The sequence below is a fragment of the Daldinia caldariorum genome (assembly GCF_022478825.1).
Source record: "Daldinia caldariorum strain CBS 122874 unplaced genomic scaffold F4812scaffold_2, whole genome shotgun sequence".
Lineage (NCBI taxonomy): Eukaryota > Fungi > Ascomycota > Sordariomycetes > Xylariales > Hypoxylaceae > Daldinia > Daldinia caldariorum.
The window spans coordinates 1335368-1354923 of NW_025953038.1; the positions used below are offsets into that span (position 1 = coordinate 1335368).

The window sequence follows — 19556 nt, forward strand, 5'->3', positions numbered from 1 at the left end:
CCCACCAAAGAAAAAAAAAGGAAAGAAAAAAAAAAGGATTGGAGGAGCCGCCACTAAGTACCAAAGTATCTTTTAGAAGCTTCAACCTAGAACAGCCCGATACCTAGGTGCGTGATTACATAATTCTCTAGAGATTAGGTACCTAGGTAGAGATTAACCTAAGGTTCCGTATTGGTGGAGCCTTACCTAGCATTAAGTACCTAACCTAATACATAGGTAGTTAAGTACCTATCTAATTCTCACTGAATTCCTATTAGTATTAGGGTACGTATTGTACCTTAAGGAAAATACCTACCTTTAGGTACCAGGTATTAGAGATGCACATAATACGTATAATAAATTTATTATGCCGCATTATGCGCATAATATAATGTTATATTAGTACAATTAATAAAATATAATATTATTAAACACATATAACATTTAAATTAAATTGTAAAAATTAACTTATAATATTTTATAAAAATATTAAAACATTTAATCGATTTATACTTATTAATTAAAGTTTTTTAATTCAAAAAAATTACTTAGTAATTTAATTCAATTAACCTTATTTAACCCTTTTAAGTATTAACGTACCGGATTATCGAATGTCCGTATTCCGTCATACGCATAATACTTTTTATTATGCGTATTATATCGCATTATACCGCATTATACGCTAAGCGTATAATGCCAAATGCATCTCTACCAAGTATATAGGTAGGTACATACGGCATATGCTGCTGGCGAATAAGGGACCTCCCTAAATTATAGCCAATCTTGAACAAATCGAAGCTATCGAAATTATGGAACTACGTGTAGCTAGATGAACCCATGGGATGACTCCACGGGGAAAAGAACTGATGAACAAACAGATACTACCCGGAGACATTTTGTTTTTCTTTTTCTTTTACATAGTAAACGTCTCACCTAATGATACCAACCCGCAACCCCACATAACTTGGTAACACCACAGTTCCAATAGCTTCAATATAATTCGAAATCCTACCGGGAGTCGTAATAAGAAACCGGGGAATATCCTTTTCTTCCTACCTACCTACCTACCTAGGTACGCTAGCACATAAAACGTATATACCTTACGTGTACCTAATATAATACATGTCGTCACGTCCTCCCCAAGACCAACCCCAAGGTCTATCTCGGTACTCTTTTGAGACACCACGATGGGACCTTTCACTCCGTCTGACGTCCATGCAAGCTTCCTAGTATTTGGACATCATCTCTATTTTTACCCATTAAAAGGCTGTCCCTCTCTTTCGATAGTTACCAGGGACATGCATGTGTGAAGAATCCAACGAGGGGGGATAGACGGGGGTTTGGCCGAGTGCCAAGGACCAAGCTCAGCCATATAAATGAGCCATTTGAACCCCTCTTTACCCCTCCATCAACATCGTCCGTAGTGTTGCTGCCCCACTGTCTCAATCGCTTCTGCAGCTTGCCTGCATAATTCACTGCAGGAGACAATACGCTGTGTTGGCAGATCGATCCGGCTTGCATTGGCCTGTGAAGCCGCCTCATCCTCTCAGGTTTGATGTAGAAACAGGGAAATTTGGGGGCTTCTTTTCTTCTTCTTCTTTTTTTCTCTATATGTATGCAAAGTAGTTGCAAAAAAGGACGACATTGGTAGTCTTGCAGCTATTCCGACATATCTCAAGTGACTGTCTAATAAGAAGCACATATATAAAAGAGGGGTCGATAGAAGCAGATGTTTAATGAGGAGTCCTAACGTATTCTAACGCCCAGAAAAAGTTACAGGATACTATGCAGACTTATCTTTGGATCATCAATGTGCCTACCCAATACGCCATTGTTAGTAATCCCATCAGCTCCCTTGAGCTCGTTCCCAAGCCTCGATCCCGTAGCGAGGATCACTCCAGGTTTGAATCTAGACCCTCCGTGTTGTCAAATCTCTTAAGTCTACCCACAACCCCAGGTTTTAACTAGAGCTGTCCCAGAAGATGAAAAAAAAATTGACGACATACATATCTCATAAGACCCTGATATAAATTAGCGTTTATAGGAATGTTTATGTCGGCTCACCTAGATCCAGCATATGCAAGCCGAAAAAAATAATGCATATTGTGATCCAGAGTTATCCGGGGAAAAGTGCTATTTCTCTCCCGGGCTGGCTGGCTGGCTGGTTGGGTGACGTGCAGGCTCGCGGGAGCAGGTTTATAGATGCTCTGCGTGTGGGCAAAAGTCGGTGAACCGAACAAGGATAGGTTTACTTCCCGTGGCCACCCAAACCATTATGGAAGTAGGTATGCTTGTACATAGGTAAAGAGAGTACGAAGCCAGAAGCTCGCTATCCCATCAGCCCATCGTATTTAACGATGCAAATAACAGTATATTTTGGTCGATCACATTGTCGCCACTAGGGCGGTCATGGTGTAGAAAGTTGCACTTGGAGAGCAACTCGGGGTTTGATGATCATCGGCCTATGGGGTTCAAAAAAGTCATAGTCTAGCTCTGCTTATGGTCCCGAATCGATTTAACAAGCAGTATACGCAAGTGGCAATTTTTATAGCTACGAAAGGCAATAATGTAGAAGATGTACCCGGAGTGCCTAATTAGTAAATACTAAATGGAATCAAAAAGACAACATCTCAACGAGGGTCCATCAATAACAAGCCGCGCTAAGAGCCCATTAAGATCAAGGACGTCTAGGCTCGATCCGAAACCTTAGGGAAGGACCCTAAAGCGAGAGGTGGACGTAAAAGACGGCTGGCAAACTAGCCTTCGGCAGTATGTAGAAAATGGCGTCTCATCGCAAGGTGCTCGTAGATAGTGAAGAGCCGACGCCGTTCCTATCCCGGAGCAATCACCGGACAACCTTGGCTCGGAAGAAATAAGCCTGTACAACAAGTTATTCTGACGAGCATCGAGCAATGTCTCAGAGGTAGCGATATGGCACCGTTAGGTAGCCCACATCTGCATTGGACGTAGGTGTTTCGAGAGTATTCGATCACGTATTTTGCTCGAGTCTTCTTCCGGCAACCCCCAACCGGATAAATACACCCACTCCAGTCGGATCAGTATAGGGTACATAAAAAGGTATAGGGAATACGCTCGCGGGTTTGTAAAATTCCAGACCTCTAGAGACCTTAACGCTTAGAGACCTTATGCTAAGAGACCTATGAAAAGCTACCCGTGAGCAAACTGATATCAAACGTAGGCAAGGAGCCCGTCCAACCAGAGCTTGCCGACGTATATCCCTAATTTATACTTGCATACATACCGTCCATGTGGAGCTTGATAAACCGGGAGACATAGCATACATATACCGTCTGGCGATACTGATGTAAATGTAGATGCAGGCTTAGGTACGTTTAGCTGCAAGGCGGCATTGGATAACCGGACGGGGGCAAAAGATGGGTGGGTGAATCAACTCACAGATCGAATTGGGCTGAGTTGACTCCTCGAGTCCAAACACATCTGGATGCATCCCTACAGTCCTACATACGATAGACAAAGTCTTATCATTGTATATAGGTTCGGATTCGTGTTGCTTGCAGCTCAAAATATCCCCGCATCAAATTAAAGATCCATTAAGTGTGAACAGTCTGCATAATCGGCCATTGCTTGCGCTGGCGTTTGAAGCCGGAAACCTGGGAGGTGCTGGTTTGTTCAGTGTCAGGAAAGGATCCGCTCACCGCTCTCCTCTTCTTGGTTGAGCAAGCTGTTCCCAGCTACCAATCTCGGCCGCTAGCGACGCCAGGGGTAGCCAGGTAGCTTTTGAAAGTTTACCAGAGGTACCTATTATATTCCGTAAACTTGTCACAATAAAACGGCCACTTACACACCTTACCTAGGTAGATGCAGGTGCTTAATATAGGACGGGCAATAAGTAATCTACCTACCAGCCTACCCGACATAGTTGCTCTTTATTGCAAATCTGACTTACCTAGCGTCGCAAATAGGAACAATAGTATATGACTAAACCTATGCAGGAGGTCGAATGAAAATTAGCACCAAGACCGTCTCCCGCCGTGTTGGTTTACATAGAGCTCGGTCGGACCCTAACTCCACCTTTCGGGGTTCCTAAATCTTTGGTTAGAGCTCGCAACCAGCGCCGTCTCGATCGAAGTCCCCTAGTGTAGTTAGTAGTAGGGAAGTAGGCATAAAAGAAAAATGAATAAAAGGATCTAAGAGCTAGAGGATGGATAGATGAACGGATGAAGCCGATCCATCATCGAATGATCTAAACAACCGCAATTACCTACCCTTACCAATACCAAGTGCTAGGTAGGTAATTGCCTACTTGGGTAGTCCGTAGGTAGCCATAGGTCAAAATATTCAAATGCTCTCTCACCCTATCCCACCTTTTTTTATACAACAATCGCCTTCGTTGCTCTCCCAGGGCATCGATTGGTGCTTTTCGGATATACAACGTTTCTTCGTAATAATCATTCTGCGTACGTATATGTAGCTAGTCGCGGCTCGCCACTCATTCCCTAGTCGATACGCGCAAGTAGGTAGCACACTAGAAGAAAATAAGCATAAGAGCTCACACCAGAAAAGCAGCGACAGATGCCTTTCGATGAAACGCAAGCAGCAAGGCAGGTAAGCAAAAAAAAAAAAAAAAAAAAAAAACATACGTCGCGACTACCTACCTGTCTCTTTTAGTCGGCTTCCTAGTACACGTAGGTAGTGTCAAATCATTAGGCTCTTAGGTAGGTAGCTCTCTACTATGTACGAAGAAATCGACAGGGACCAGGGATGAGGAGTAGTGAGGAGAGGTAGTGAGGAGGGCAGGAGGACCAAGTCTGTACTACCTCACAAGACATGGAGACGCCCACTCTTGCCCACCGTAATCCACCATCTCGCATGTATTTGCCTGGTACTTGCTTTGCGAGGTAGCGACGAAGGACGGGTAGTCGCTTAGGGACCTGAGTACCTCTAACGAGTACCTATAACAAGTACCAGACAGTACCTTCAGGTACAATACCTACAGGCAGGTACATGATAGATTAGGTACCTACCTATATTGATCCTAACCTGCGTTGTACCACCAAACAGACCTCGACCAGGGGTATGGTAAAGGAGGACGGAGCGACACTGGAGAAGAAGGGTGCCTCGTCCACCATCCACTTGCAGACCTGCAGACTTGCAGACTTGCAGCAATTGAAACATTTGAAGTCTCCTTCTCTTCGCACACAACTCCACACTCTTTTATTATCATTATTTGCATTTTGCGACTTTGCAACCCTTTTCTTTTCTTTCCGTGCTTGCGCTGCCGCTCCTGGCTCTCCAGGGCTGCATTTTGCGTTTTGTGTGTGCTATAGTCGTTCTCATCAAAGGTGAGTGAGTCTAACCCGCATTGTCGATAGCCGAAGACAACCCTCTCCAACCCCCCTTTGAGAGTCATCGTCAACCTACCCTGCCCGGCGCAAGTTCACTGCCGAACGAGGGATACGCCGCCACGACAAAACAAAAATAAAAAACAAAAATAAAAATAAAAAGAAGCGCGGCGCGAATTCCCATTAATTGCCCAATTCTCCTAAGCCCCATTCACAATGCACATTGGTTGGGGAGTGTGAAAATTTCGAGCGTCGGCTCGTTGCGATTTGTTGTTTCATTGGGTACCTATCTAAAGCGATGCTGACCGTCTTCTTCTGGTAACCCCAGTTTATAGAAAAATCCGGTGATTGCCAATTTGGCCTGTACGAAAGCTTTTGGTGTTGTAACAACAGAATAACATGGATGATTATCGATTTCGCACTCAGCAGTCTCCGAGAAACGAGGCGCCGATGAATTCTCTTGTCTCACCGCAGAGAAATGGCAGGCCCATGCCTCAGCCAGTCTCGCAAGACCCTCGAACCACTTTGCCTCGACGGTTCACTACCGATTCGGGGCGTGTACCAACATTGTCCACCATATCTACCCAGCGAATGCCTGAATCACAAGAATATTCTGCCGTGAGTCTTTCTCCAATCTGTCCATATAGCGAAATATTCTGGTCTGGTTAGGCGGTCGGCGTTATTGGAACCTCTGCCCCCGAGCATGTCTCAATGCTCCTAATCGCATGTCTTGCCCTTGTGGAACACGCAGCTGACATTGGTTAGGTATCCCAGACCCAATATAAAGTACAACTGGTAAGGCTGTCTCTTTTGGCGCCTGTCATCTCTGTTCATTCCCGAGCTGCACTTCTGCGAATTCGCGCGGCACCTAGCTTCCTATTTGCGATTTTCCTTATTTTTAGCATAGTTGAGTTAGTGCTCACAATCTGTATAGTTAGAGAAAAAGAAACTCGAGTATGAGAAGCTTCGGGAACAGAAGCGGCGCTTCGAGGCCGAGATGCATAAATTGGACCAGCAGCAGCGGCGGGAGGAATTCGATATTGCCCAGATGCAGGAGGATCTAGGGCGAGGAAACGGTTTGGGATTGACAGGTCACCAGTCTGAGCCGACTACACCGCCCGAGTATCGAGACACGAGCTCGGGATTCCCTACCATGTTCTCCCGTCCCAATCGATATTCGACACCTAGCCTCGGCATCGTATCTCCGCCGGGGCTCTTTAATCGACCGGGGAGATCTGGCTCTCAGCTCACATCTCCTCAGTCCGGCATTCTTCAATCTCGTTTTTTCGACGATGCCATACCGTCACGTTCTGTGCCGGGATCTCGGAGGAATAGCGACGAGGATGAGAAGGAGGAGGCTCTTCGCCAAGATCCTACGAGCCATCGATCAACTAACGCGTAAGTCTACTGCTTTCTAGTTTTATTCGTTTTTACTATACCTGTACAATCCTGCCAAATGCATATCTGCCACCAACGACTCCAAGGGCCGTCACGTTTTCAACCTCCATATATGGAAGTCGGGACGAAATTATATTTGTAGGTAGTAGCGAAAATGCCTACGTTTGACGGGAGCGAAGTAGACGAGGCGTAGGATTTCTTAGAAAGGTTGTACGAGCGAGCGTCTGGACTACGCTTTGGTGAATTCGTTGGGCGCAAGTTCGTCGACTAAGGTTCGCAAACAATGTCAGCGAGATGCTCGACTTAGCTCAACCTCCCTTTTCGTGCAGTTCTCTTGTCATTATCACATTGCATTTAAGGCAAACCCTGAACCGGCAAGCCCTATCGAATTCGAGATACACCATTCCGTCCATTTCTACCTAAGTAGGAAAAATAATTCCTGGCTTGAAAAAAAAAAAAAAAAATCTCCCCCTCAACGCATTTCCTGCTCTCCACCAGCACCTCCTTCCTTTCTACAATTTCTGCCTAACATTCCAACGGGTGCACTAGTAACCCATTGAATACTTGGAGCTTCAACGTCGTTTCATTTTTTTTTTTTTCAGTGTCTCTCGCACTTTATCAGTTGGTCTGCAGGTATTCGGCAGCTGCTAACGTAGGAACATAACCTAGTCTTAATCGATATTCGATGCCCGTTACCCGTCGCGGCAATCTCTATGACAACATCGACCAAACCAACACGACTGGTTTCCTATTCAGAGACGATGAATCGTCGATGGACCTAAATAACTTTTCTAATATTGACGCTAGTGAAGACAGCTTTCCTCAGCTGTACGCACAGAAGGGAAATCCCAACGTGGTAAGTTAACATCTCATGTACTTTCGTTGCACTTTGCACCCGACGTCACTTACGCCTTCACTTGCTCCTTCACTTCACCCAAGTAATAACTTGCCTGTACATTGCTTGTTTGCACTATTTATGGTCTGTGCTCTCTGCGCTTCCTCGAACAAAATTGAAGGGTCTTGTCAAGGCGAACTGCGATTGAAAAATACTTCAATATTTCAATCCAACACACACACCTTCGGCGCAGCTGCATATATTTATCTACTTTCGACCTTGGGAAACTGCTTTTCTCTTTTTACAGCAATCTTCCACACTCAAATCGTTTCTAAGCAACAACCACATCTGTGTTTTGATGTACCACCACTTTTTCGAGGTAAACAGCGTCGTCTGGTATCAGGAAGCTAACCCTCGCCTAGTTATCTGCTTCTTCTGCTGCAGTCGACCTCGCCTCTCACCGTGCAAGTGGTGAAGCTACACCTACTAACGGCTGGGCCAATATTCCTCGCCATCGACAACAACAAAGCCTCTCTACTTTAGGATCATCCCAAATGAACACTGCCGACGGAATGGCTACTAACCAAGGCGGATCGTCGGCTGACGGCGCTTCCGTTACTAATCGCCCTTTCCGCCATTCTCTCGACGTGAATCAGTACAGAGAGACCACTACTGACACGACAACTACCTCGACTATGTCTTCCTCTTCTACTCAGGTGCTCTCTACGCCTCCTAAATTACAGACGTCCTTCTCCGCAGGTGATGTGGCTGCTGCCAAGAACGTCCCCAGTGCTACTTTGACTCCGTCGGGTAATGCGAATGCGCATGCGCAACAGCACTTCCACAATCACAATGCGAGCATTGGCCGTATCCCCCCCGGCGCTATGAAGCGTCATAGCCGCGAGCTATCTAACGATAACCACATTGCTGCCGCCCAAACTGGACCAGCATATCCTTCTATTTCATCGCAGCTGCAGGGTGGTGCTCCTGCATTTGGTCCGATTGCATCCAGCCAGTCCGCCATTCAATCGCCCGCCCCTGCCGGAACAGCTTCTGCTGGCTCTCCTTCTTCGATTGGGCCTTACCCACAACAGTACTACGGCGGATATAGCCAGCCTACCCCCAACGGGCCTGGCCCTGGGTACAACATGAACATGATGACAATGGGCATGCAAAACTTGGGCTTGAACAACTACCCGCCTCAGAATTATGTCGGGTATAATCCTATGTACCAGCCCCAAGCACAGCCTCGTGATTCCCAGCAGCGTGTCATGCAGCAGCGCCGTGCTCAGGATAACGAGGCAATGACCCGTTACGCCAATTTGTCCTTGGAGCAAGTAGGAGGTACAATCTATGATCTGTGCAAGGATCAGCACGGCTGCCGATACTTACAAAAGCAGCTTGAGAATCGAAATCCTGAACAGGTTCACATGATCTGGCTAGAGACGAATCAGCATGTCGTCGAGCTTATGACGGACCCCTTTGGAAATTACTTGTGCCAAAAGCTTCTGGAATATTGCAACGACGACGAGCGCACTGTGCTGATTCAAAACGCTTCTGCGGAGATGGTGCGCATTGCGCTCAACCAGCACGGCACGCGTGCTTTACAGAAGATGATTGAGTTTGTCTCGACCCCTACACACGTCCAACTCATCATTGAGGCCCTGCAATACCGAGTTGTCGAACTCATTCAAGATCTCAATGGAAACCACGTGATCCAGAAGTGCCTCAATAAACTGAGCCCGGAAGATGCTCAATTTATCTTCAGCGCAGTCGGTAACAATTGCATTGAAGTAGGTACCCATCGTCATGGATGCTGTGTCCTCCAGCGATGCATCGACCACGCCTCGGGGGAGCAGAAGATGTGGCTTGTTAGTAAAATCACCGAAAATGCCACTCGACTTGTACAAGACCCCTTCGGCAATTATGTGGTTCAATACATCATCGACCTGAATGAGTCCGTCTTCACCGAACCGTTGATACAGCAGTTCCGTGGCAAGATCAGCCAGTTGTCCCGTCACAAATTCAGCTCCAACGTTATGGAGAAATGTATCCGCTGTGGCAATGACGACTCGAAAGACATGATGGTCAACGAACTGCTGGCTCCGGGTGAGATGGAGCGCCTGCTACGCGATTCGTTTGGCAATTACGTTGTGCAGACCGCCTTAGACCATTGTACTTACCATATGAAGATCCCGCTGGTTGAAGCCATCCGTCCGATTGTTCCCACTGTCAGAAACACTCCGTATGGCCGTCGTCTTCAGGCCAAGATCCAACAGCACGACACCCGAAGCGCCAATACCAGTGGACAGGCAACTCCCGCTGACCCAACCCAAGGTCAAATTGCAATTCGTCCCCCCCACACTCGCGCCATGACGAGCCAGGGTATCGTAGCGCCACCTGGTCCCTATACAAACGGCCACAGTCCCAACGGCATTAATGGCACTCGAGGCAGAATGGGATATCCGCCCCCTAACGGCATGGGCGTTTCCGGCGTCCCTGGTAATGCCCCTCCACCACCACCGCCGCCGCGAATGGCCCAGTACCCCACATACCCTGGTGCTGGTGTTAACCCCGGATCTGGCGAAGGTGATTTCTTCTAGATACTTCTTATATCTACTGCGATCACGAGACTTGTAACGGTACGATAATGAATTCGGACGATAAATCATTTTCGGTGGAATTTTCCTTGGTCGTTAATTACGCGGTCTTTGTGGCCATTTCGCAAAGAATGAATGAGATGCTTCATACGAGCTTGATGACACCGTTTCCTTTTTTTTCGTGCCATAAACATGTCACTTTTACTCCCTTTCTACACAGGATCTTACACGAACTCGTTTAAGTCATTGGGCACCACCACTAGCAACCATTTGATCTCATGGTTGCTCTGTATATTACGCACTCGACGATACACGATTCTCGGCACTCGATACTGAAAAACCGGCGTAACGATTATATTCGATATAATCGTGGCCCACGCCTGTGTACTCAAAAAACGCATCGGCATAGATGTTTTTTTTCTTTCTTTCTTTGTCATTCTCGGTTTGCGGAATTCTTTTTCGGCAGACCCATGCATTACTCTTGATTTCACACACCACGCAAAGATTTCGGCCATGCAGCTTCTCACGCCCACCGCCGCCTGAATCTCGTATACTCTTCGGTAGACATACCTACGCTCGCACCTAATTTCCTCGACCAGTTCTCATAAAACCCTACTTTGCGGGGTTGTCTACATGGAATGGGTCATGTGCGAACGCATTGCAGCATACGACAGTTGACAAGAGCAGGCTGTAATATGTTGGCATCGATGGGGTCCTCTTGTACACTCAGGCTTTTCTCATGGGGAACCCAAACCAACTAATTATGCCTACGGTAAAACGGTATAGGCTTAGGAGATTTGGAAGATGTAACTGCTCTCATCGTTAAATACAGATGGGGGGAGACTGGATACCAGTTCCAGATGATCTTGGCTTGTGTTTTACAATGAGGATTGTTTATCAGGATTTGTTCTGCGATGTCTTTCGCCGGAATTAGCCGTTCTCGTAGATTTGCCAATACTAGGCGGTTATTTTCTGTCCTGGGCTGTCCCTCTCCGCAGCAGAGCCTCTTGACCTGTACTTTGCAGATACCTCAATAGGGGCGTATAAAACATTCCTCAAGTCTTTGCTGGTTGTGATATGATCTCATTATTTGCTATTTTACAGCTCGCCATCTAATTTCCAGGTAACTATATTTTCTCAGGAAAGTATTGAATATTCGTAGAGTAGAGCATTAGATTGTCTAGCTAGTAAAGGTAACCATAATAAGCCTGGTAGTAGAGTAGCCGTTGGATTAGGTACCTTTGACAAACCCCAAAACGGCTAAAGGGGTTGCAGCTGATGAGACCTTAATCATTCCGGGCTAACAAAAACGCATCGAGAATGACCGTCACGGCGTACGAGTATATTCATACTAGCTACTAGCAAGCAACCATCACCCTCCCAATGCTGCAGTCTACCTAGGACGTGGATCCATATTTCTTTTTCTCCCTCTCTATCGCGTCAACCTAGCGGGGGCCTCTCTCTCTTCCTCTCTCTCTCCCCATTGGCTAGAATCGACGACGTATGTATATGTGGGCGGGTGGAATCCAGATTATATATATATATTAAAAGTCAGCCCTGCTTTGCAAACGATAGGCAAGTGAGGGATCCGAAAGCATACCTACCTAATCTACCAGCTAAGGCGGGTAGGTAGGTGGGTAGGTAGGTAAGCTACCTACAGGTAGATAATCTATATGTCTTAGGTATGCTCCGCTCCGAGGGAAACCCTCACGACTGGGACTGGAGCAATAAAAAGGAAAGGAAAGGAAAGGAAAGAAAATAAAAATAAAATAAAATAAAGTCCCGGTATAGGCGTGGTTGGGCAGCGAAATAGCGCCTGTTTCTATGATTGGCGGGTACTACTATGGCGTTCAGCTCTCCTTACAGGTCCTTAAGTATAGACGTTAGTAGGACTACCTACCTACGTACCTCCTAATGTAGATAGATGTTGTTTTCACTAGGCACCTAGGCCCGATTATAGACATCCGAATACACACCAACGTGCGTATCTAGCGGCGTCATTATCGATCAGCCCTAGAACCTATCGATCTACGGGAGGGATCGACACCAGGTATAATCACATCACTACTACCATTATCACCAGTATCACCATCTTGAACGAGAAGTAAACGGATAGTCACATATAGGAAAGATATGTATACCATTAGGTACCTCTAGGCACGGGTATTAACGTAAAACAAGCCGGAAAAAAAACAAATCATCTTTTTTTCCGTCCCAAGAATCTTGTTCCTATGTAGACTACGTGAAGTAACTCCAGGCGTAATAATTCATGAGCCCGACGGATGCCCTATTGACCGTGAAGAAAAACCTCAATCCCTGTCGTAGCCACGACATGCACGACCAAACCGTCGTCACGCGTCCCTTATCTTCTTCTTCTTCCGCCTCTACCTCCACTTCCATTTCCATTAAGCGCACACGCTTATCGGTAACGCCACAGGGAGAGAGTGTTGTGTCTCTTCCAGGTCTTGTAGCGACCGGCGCGGGTCTTGTTGTAGCGGTGGCCCTTGTTGAGACCGCGTGACTTCTTGCCGGTGGAGGTGAGACCACGGGCCTCGCGGCGCTTGTGCACGGGGTTGACGATCCAGTTGATACGGGGGTCCTGGCGGATGGCCTTGTGCTCGGGGTCGACGAGGATGACTTCGTAGTACTTGTAGGTCGAGTCCTGGTTGATCCAGTACGAGTTGAGGACTCGCAAGTTGGAGCAGCAGCGGGCGACACGCTCCTCGGCAGTGGCCTTGAGGGATCGCTGGTACTTGAGCTGGTTCACACCATGGTTGGTGGGCTTGCCTATAATTTGACAAAGGTGGCTTGGTTAGCTTTCGCGATTCGCGATTCGCAGTAGACTTATACTTGGATGATCAAGACTTACCAAAGGTGGCACCCTTGGGTACTGGCTTCTTACGGCCACCGCGGCGGACACGTATACGGTAGATGACATAGCCCTGCTTGGCCTTGTATCCGAGGCGGCGGGCCTTGTCGGGGCGCGAGGGTCGAGAAGCGCGGTGGACGACTCTCAATTGACGGAGCTATATTAATGCACTCTCAGCTAATGTTCAACGAGTGTATAGCAGAGACACGTTCCCTCCTTGGCCCGGGAAAAAAGAGAAAAGGGCACAAGGAGAGAAGACAGCGTCCACATAAATCATGCACGCCAATATCTTGGGCTGTTGTAGATTTTCGTGTGTATCATACGCCTTTCGTGTCGAGATTTTATAAAGCAATCGTGGAGGTTTTTTTTAACATACTTCCCAGCGACGGACTCGGAGGAGGAATCGCAGAACGTCCGACTGCTTCTTCTTCTGAAGCTCTTCGACATACTTGAGGGCACCCATCTTGACTGTATGGTAAGAAAAGAATGTACAAGTTAGCAACGATATCAAGAGTTATTATATTATTGTTATGTCTAACGAAGGGGAACTACAAACCAGGTTGGGAGTGGAAGCCTGCAACAATGGATGGTCGTGTGTCGTTGTATGTGTGAAGTGTGTGTAAAGTGTGAGAAATTGAGGAATGCGAAAATCTTCAATTGAGCGTTAGAAATTTGCTAAATTTGTGGGAGCAGGGGATCTGGGTTTTTGCGAGCGAAAAAATTAAGCGACTTGGCACTAACCCATAAACGGTATGGTGCAGGTATTCTTCCAAGTGCCCCACAGTACCTAGTGAAGCTCCACGATACATAGGTACCTTAGGTACATAGCAAGTTACAGTCTTACCTAGGTAATCCTCGCTGAATCTCAATATCAACAATTTCCTTCCTCCATTCTCATGATCAACGTCTTACTCGCTCCACATCATCCATAGGAACAGATTTCGCCATAACCGTAAATCTCTTAACCTGTTCTGCTGCCACTGTGCCCCAAGTATCCTCCTCGTCTCGTGCCTTGCTACTCTTCTTAAAGAGCTCTGAAGTCATAGCCTCCTTCCCATCCGCCTTGTGTCCATTACTGTGCTGAAACATCTGCGGCATGGGAGCAAGCTTGTCCTCGACGAGCTTCTCTCCGTACTCGCGGCCACAGGAGAGCAGGTCTTTAATATCCTGTTTGTCCTGCTTCCACTTCGCAGAGGGAAGTTCGAACTTGCAATTCTTGAGCTGCTCGTCTGTCTCTTTGAACTTTTCAAGCAACGCGTAGCTTCTTGATATGACAGCCTGGGCGTCTTGGAACAAGATATGCCCCTCCTTGCTTGCATTACGTGCCTCATCATCTGATCCGTGAGTGAAAGCAGTCGCCGAATAGAGGTCTTCGAAGCTTTCCACGAGTTTGCCATTATTCTGGGCTCTATGGTAAAGTCAGATCTCTTACGACTAGTAGCTCCTCGGGGACTGTTATTCTCACAGTAGCTTCTCCTGCTCTTGCATGTAGTCTCGCACCTTATCCACCTGTTTTTGAACTTTCACCTGGAACTTCTTGATAAAGGTCTCTGATTTCATGGCTTCGCCTTTAGTATTATTCTCAAATATCTCGGCCCATCGCTGGAAATTTCTACACGTCTTGTTAGTTGCCTGGTTTAGAAGTGGGTAGTATTGTTTCAGCTTGGTATTCACCGACTACTCTCTCGGCCTTCATCTTCGTTATATTCTTCAAGTCGTGAAAGACGTTTGTCGATGCCAGTCTTCTTCTTCTTGGGGGTCTCCTTGACTAGTACGTCAGGCCCGTCCAATAGTGCTGTAAAATGTGAATACATGTGTCACTTTGAACTATCCCAATCTGTTCTCTTTCTGTAGCCTACTTACGTTCAAGATCAACCTTCCTCTTAACTGCCCTCTTCGACATAGTGGATGTTCAAATCCGGCTCAAATCCGGCAATACCGGTATGAACTCAGTAACTAGAGTGAAGTCTTGGGGAATTCTTCAGTATGGGATAAAGTAGGTAAATAAGGCAGAAGATCATGCGAGGACGGGATCCGATTTGAATAGCTTATGCTTTTATCTAAGGAGGCCACATATAGTACAATGGGCTGAGTTTACGAAGTGAGGGGAGTTGTAGATAAGAGAAGTTGTAGAATGGCTTGCAAGAACCAATGACGGGAGATTTCAGCTCTTTACCTACCTCTTAGGTACTTACCCCTACTGTTCTTTCCTTCATAAAAGGCTCTTACCTGACCTACCTCATACGTTGGTTACACGGATATCCACATATCATCGAGTTCTCCTTCCGTGGTAGCTTTTAGTATAGGAGAACTCAGGGCGTGCCCTTCCTTACATGCAGTTGACACAAGTACCTCAGGTACAGCTTCAATCTTGTTTAAATTCCTCAGTCTTCTCACATTAAACATTACTCGAATTCGGCACATGCAACTTAGGCAATTATAGCTATTATAAGCTCAATTACAGCATATTTAGCCAGAGGTAAGCAGAATCCTATCTAGAACGAATCTGCTATCAAACTAACAGTGAAAGAGAACAATCCGAACAGAGGCATCCCCCCCCCCCCTGAATGTATCTCGCAAGTCAAATGGATGTAATCTTTCATGCGCGCGGCAAAGTCTTTTCTGTTCGTACAAAATCCCTCAATACCCAACAATTCGTGCAAACCCTCCTTTTTTTTTAAGAAAAAAAATATCAAATTACACAAATGCTTGTGCAGCACGTCTATGTTGATCTCCTTTTTTGAGTGCAAAACTGCTTTTTGTCTTACGGTGTCTCTCTTATGCCGTGTCAGTCATGACGCAAAATGATTGATGAACCTCTCCAGTACGTTTCTTCGCTTCGAACTCGTCTTCGTCTGACCTCGTTCCGAAGTATTTCAAGATTGAGAAATCAGGGAATTTAACGAATTGACAGATGCCCCTGCCGACCAACGCCAGAAGTCTGATAATCGCGTCGGTCCTCTGTAACTTTCGCCTAGGCGTCCTGTGACTTACATAGATCACAGACACCTCTATAAAATAATTGACTGTATGGTAATGACTTGAAGAGAGTGCTGGGCCAACTGAGAAAAGAGAGAATTAAACCGAAGAATAGAAACGAAAAAAAAAAAGAAATTAAATGAACGAAATGGATTCTCTGTCAATCTGTCAATCGTAATACGTCTCGGGAGTTTCGGATCGTATAATAATGATGGTATGGTACGAGGGAAATATAATACGAGAATAGAACTTTAGTGTAATGAAAAAGTCAAGATCCAGGTTATAAGTAAGGTCCCTGTCTTCGCCGAATAATTGAGGTTCCAAAAAAAAGGGAAAAAAAAAAGAAAAAAAAATGAGGCCCTTCATAGGCGCGTAACAAAGATAGACACCGCAAGGCAGAAATGAATGTTTGCGTCAATGAATTTCAAATCGAGATTGAACCACAATAAAATAGGGGTATCGCGATATCTTAACGAATCTGAAGTTTCTCTCCAGGTTCATGAGTAGAGAGAGAGAGAGGTTTCTCAAAGGACGTGAGAAAGTGAATGAATCCTACCCGTAGATTCTTTGCCTTCAGCGGGAGTTTAGAGAGAGCCCCTGAAACGCCCCAACCCATTCGTTCTGCCCTGTCATGTTAGGCACCGACTGATCGTGAGGGGAAGGAGCCGTGTGGGGACTCGGATAGCGTGTTCGCATACTTGGAGGGAATTCCCCAGGCTGGGAGAAGCCGCTGGGGTACGCCTCCATTCCTTGCATCATATTCGGGACGTATGGTACTGCGCCAGACCTCGAGGCACTGCTGAACGCACCATACGCGGAATATGGGAAACCGGTTGGGGGGTATCCAGAACTAGGTACTGAAGGACGATCTGGGCCCCCGAACGGCGGGTTGAAAGATGGCTGAAAAGGTCGACCTGCAGCACCTGGATTGGCGAAGGCACTTTGTGAGTCCTGAGGTGGATTGGATCTTCGTTCTGTGTTGGCGGATCCACTTCCTCTTCCAAGTCCGACAGCGCCTGGACCGATGCCGCTGGGCGCCTGCAGTCCTAGGGTCGGGCTGGCGAATGAGGCAGGATTAATAGCAGACATCCAAATCCGCGTCTTGTATATTTTGAAAAGATCGGTGACAAGCGAGTTGAAGTTGATATATGAGTCGGCGAAATAGTAAAATGTTAGTTTCTTCCAGTCCCTAAGATAAATTAGTTATGTCAAAGGCCAAAATTAGTAGTAGCTGGGGGTACTCACATCTGGAACTCAGCATCCAAAATCTCCATGTTTAGGCCATGCTCCTTAACCTTTTGCATACACATGCGCTTTGCCTTGGCTTCGTTTCCTTCTTTATCTCGAAGATTGTGAATCTCGTGACTCTGTGCTAAGCGCTTGATGAGCTTCGGCTTTAGTTCGCCCGCGTTTGATTCTTGCATATGATGCTGGCTTGGTGGCCCCATTCCGCCAATTGCGCTGCCTTGAAGACCGTTGGACGCAGCCATCAAACCAGCCCCGGTCCCTTCCTGGGCGGCCGCGGCATTTTGGGAGTACATCATCAACCACTTATAGTGCTCTTCAGTGTAATGCTCCTTCAGTTCTTTAGCTGCTTGCCAGTCCACGTTGTCACGAGCCACGGTTCCAAGATCAGTTCCTCGATCCGCTTCTACTATGACGAGATCTCCAGGTTTCACTGTAAGACCAGTGCCTTCTTGGATGTAAAATACATCGGCCCGGGAACACTTAAATAGTACGATATGCAGCAGCTGGTTATGCCTGGGCTGGCTCATTCCGTACATACTCCTGTGAGGTGACGGTGCGCGATTGCCAAAGGTCGAAGGTAGTCCGTAGGGCGATTGATACGGATTACCGTAAGCGGACGCAAGGGCTTGGTGAGCATTGGGAGCATTACCCCCACCTGAGTAATAGGATACTGTCGACCAAATCAGCCCTGGACGTAATTTAGACAGTGAGGATTTACTTACCAGGACTAGTAGTTTGAAAGTTAGCACCATCGGGGAACCCACCAAAATCTTGGGAGTGGGATTGTGCTCCCTCTGCGGACGTTGTGTCATGAAGCGAAACACCCTCACCAATAGAACCGATTGATCCTTGTCGAGTAGGCACATCGGCAAACGAATGCCTACGGCTCTGCGAAATTTCACTTAACCCACCAAACCCTAGCGAACTCTGCCAATAGGCCTTCTTAACATTCTCCAGCTTCCTGTTCTCTAGGGGGTAAGGGGAACGGAAAGCCGCAGACGTAGACGCGTACTCGCTCATGCGCCTTCCTAATCCTCGTTTCGAAGCGCTGTCCGCACCCTCTCCAGCTTCATCCAACTCATCAATCGCAAAATCAGACTCTTCAGGAACGGGCCCGCGGACACCATATCCGTTACCTAATCCGTATGTAGCAGCAGTTGAAGCACGGGGTCTAATTCGGGAGTTGTGGTATTGCTGCTGCTGCTGCTGCTGTCTCAGCATGGCGTTCTCGCGAGTGAGCAACTCTATCGTCTTCGCTTCAGCACTTTGCTGCTGGTGAGATGCTTGGGCCGAATCGCTGGCACTCTCATCATCGTCATCCTCAACTTCTTTTACTTTACCCAACATCGCACCTTCGCTAGACATCTCACTTAACATACTCGGGCGCGAAGGTCTGTGCTGCAATCCGGGATGCCCAAGAGCACGCGGTCTCCCCGAATGTACTGAGGGCGTAGGCATCGTCGGTGTCGTCGTATCTGGGTCTAGTTGACCCACTGAGTATGACTGCGAGCGGTATGTCTTCGGAGTTGGGTGTAAGGGAATGGCAAACGGGATTTGTGGATTAGGATTTTGCTCTCGCGGAGTGGGAGAAGTCTGTGACAACGAACTATCTTCACCGAAGAAACCAGCGCCACTAGGGACAGTAGACGTCGGTGATGGGAGAACTTCGGTCAATCGAGAAGGCGGCTCCTTACGCTCTGTATTCCAAATGCCTGTTCCCCATGGGAAAGACGGCGGTCCTTGGTGTCCCCTTCCCATCGCTGCCGAAGAAGTAGTGTGAGCACCCCAAGCAGTTGCACCTGTTTCGGCTGATGGGGTGCTGGGATGGGAAGCTGTTGGTGACATGGAACTGCTCGCGAATGAACCTTTCCTTGGATGAGGCAACGTAGCTTGTGATGTATCATTCAGCCAAGAGGCACGGCGTACGGGCTTCTGAGGCTGTACTTGTGGTCGCTGTGCTTCTTGTCGATGAGGATCTGGTTCGTCGTCTGAACTTGCTAAGGCTTCAGAGTCTGGCGTAGATCTTCGAACGTTTAGCTTTTCAAGCAAAATTGATTGATTGTTTGGCGCAACTCCTGGGTATGCGCTCTGGCCGACCTTGGTTGAGGTACTGGGCTTAATATTGCTGGAGCTCATGGTCTGCAGGTGATCGATTTCGGCTTAACAGTCGCCGAAGGGGAACAGAGTGAAACACAATGACAATAACCGACCAAGACCTCAAAAATAGGAATAAAAAAAGTAACACCCAGAATTTACAGATAATTTCTGATGGGGTGTTTGTGTGCCTATGACGACAGTAAATTGTGTAAACCTACACAATTTGT

General features: G+C 47.0%; 4 protein-coding genes across 4 annotated transcripts; 1 reads left to right on the forward strand and 3 right to left on the reverse strand.

The window, feature by feature from the left end:
• The first annotated feature begins 5284 nt into the window (after positions 1–5284).
• Positions 5285–10250, forward strand: F4812DRAFT_177270 (ARM repeat-containing protein). The gene is made up of 6 exons (XM_047929999.1): positions 5285–5303; positions 5632–5921; positions 6078–6098; positions 6238–6701; positions 7371–7557; positions 7959–10250. Exons 2-6 carry the CDS (start codon positions 5703–5705, stop codon positions 10137–10139), a joined length of 3072 nt encoding a protein of 1023 aa, XP_047793712.1. The 5' UTR covers positions 5285–5303; positions 5632–5702; the 3' UTR covers positions 10140–10250.
• Positions 10251–12241: 1991 nt separating this feature from the next.
• Positions 12242–13661, reverse strand: F4812DRAFT_413919 (60S ribosomal protein L15). The gene is made up of 4 exons (XM_047932834.1): positions 13562–13661; positions 13382–13473; positions 13006–13162; positions 12242–12923 (listed from the first exon to the last, which is right to left on the reverse strand). Exons 2-4 carry the CDS (start codon positions 13466–13468, stop codon positions 12556–12558), a joined length of 612 nt encoding a protein of 203 aa, XP_047793713.1. The 5' UTR covers positions 13469–13473; positions 13562–13661; the 3' UTR covers positions 12242–12555.
• Positions 13662–15216, reverse strand: F4812DRAFT_413923 (uncharacterized protein). Its single transcript, XM_047932835.1, has 4 exons — positions 14869–15216; positions 14680–14800; positions 14471–14617; positions 13662–14413 (listed from the first exon to the last, which is right to left on the reverse strand). The coding sequence occupies exons 1-4, from the start codon at positions 14906–14908 to the stop codon at positions 13906–13908; spliced, it is 816 nt and encodes a 271-aa protein (XP_047793714.1). The 5' UTR covers positions 14909–15216; the 3' UTR covers positions 13662–13905.
• A 1237-nt stretch (positions 15217–16453) lies between these two features.
• On the reverse strand, positions 16454–19553 carry F4812DRAFT_177717 (uncharacterized protein). The gene is made up of 3 exons (XM_047930001.1): positions 17955–19553; positions 17230–17902; positions 16454–17173 (listed from the first exon to the last, which is right to left on the reverse strand). Exons 1-3 carry the CDS (start codon positions 19366–19368, stop codon positions 16558–16560), a joined length of 2703 nt encoding a protein of 900 aa, XP_047793715.1. The 5' UTR covers positions 19369–19553; the 3' UTR covers positions 16454–16557.
• Between the last annotated feature and the right edge of the window lie 3 nt (positions 19554–19556).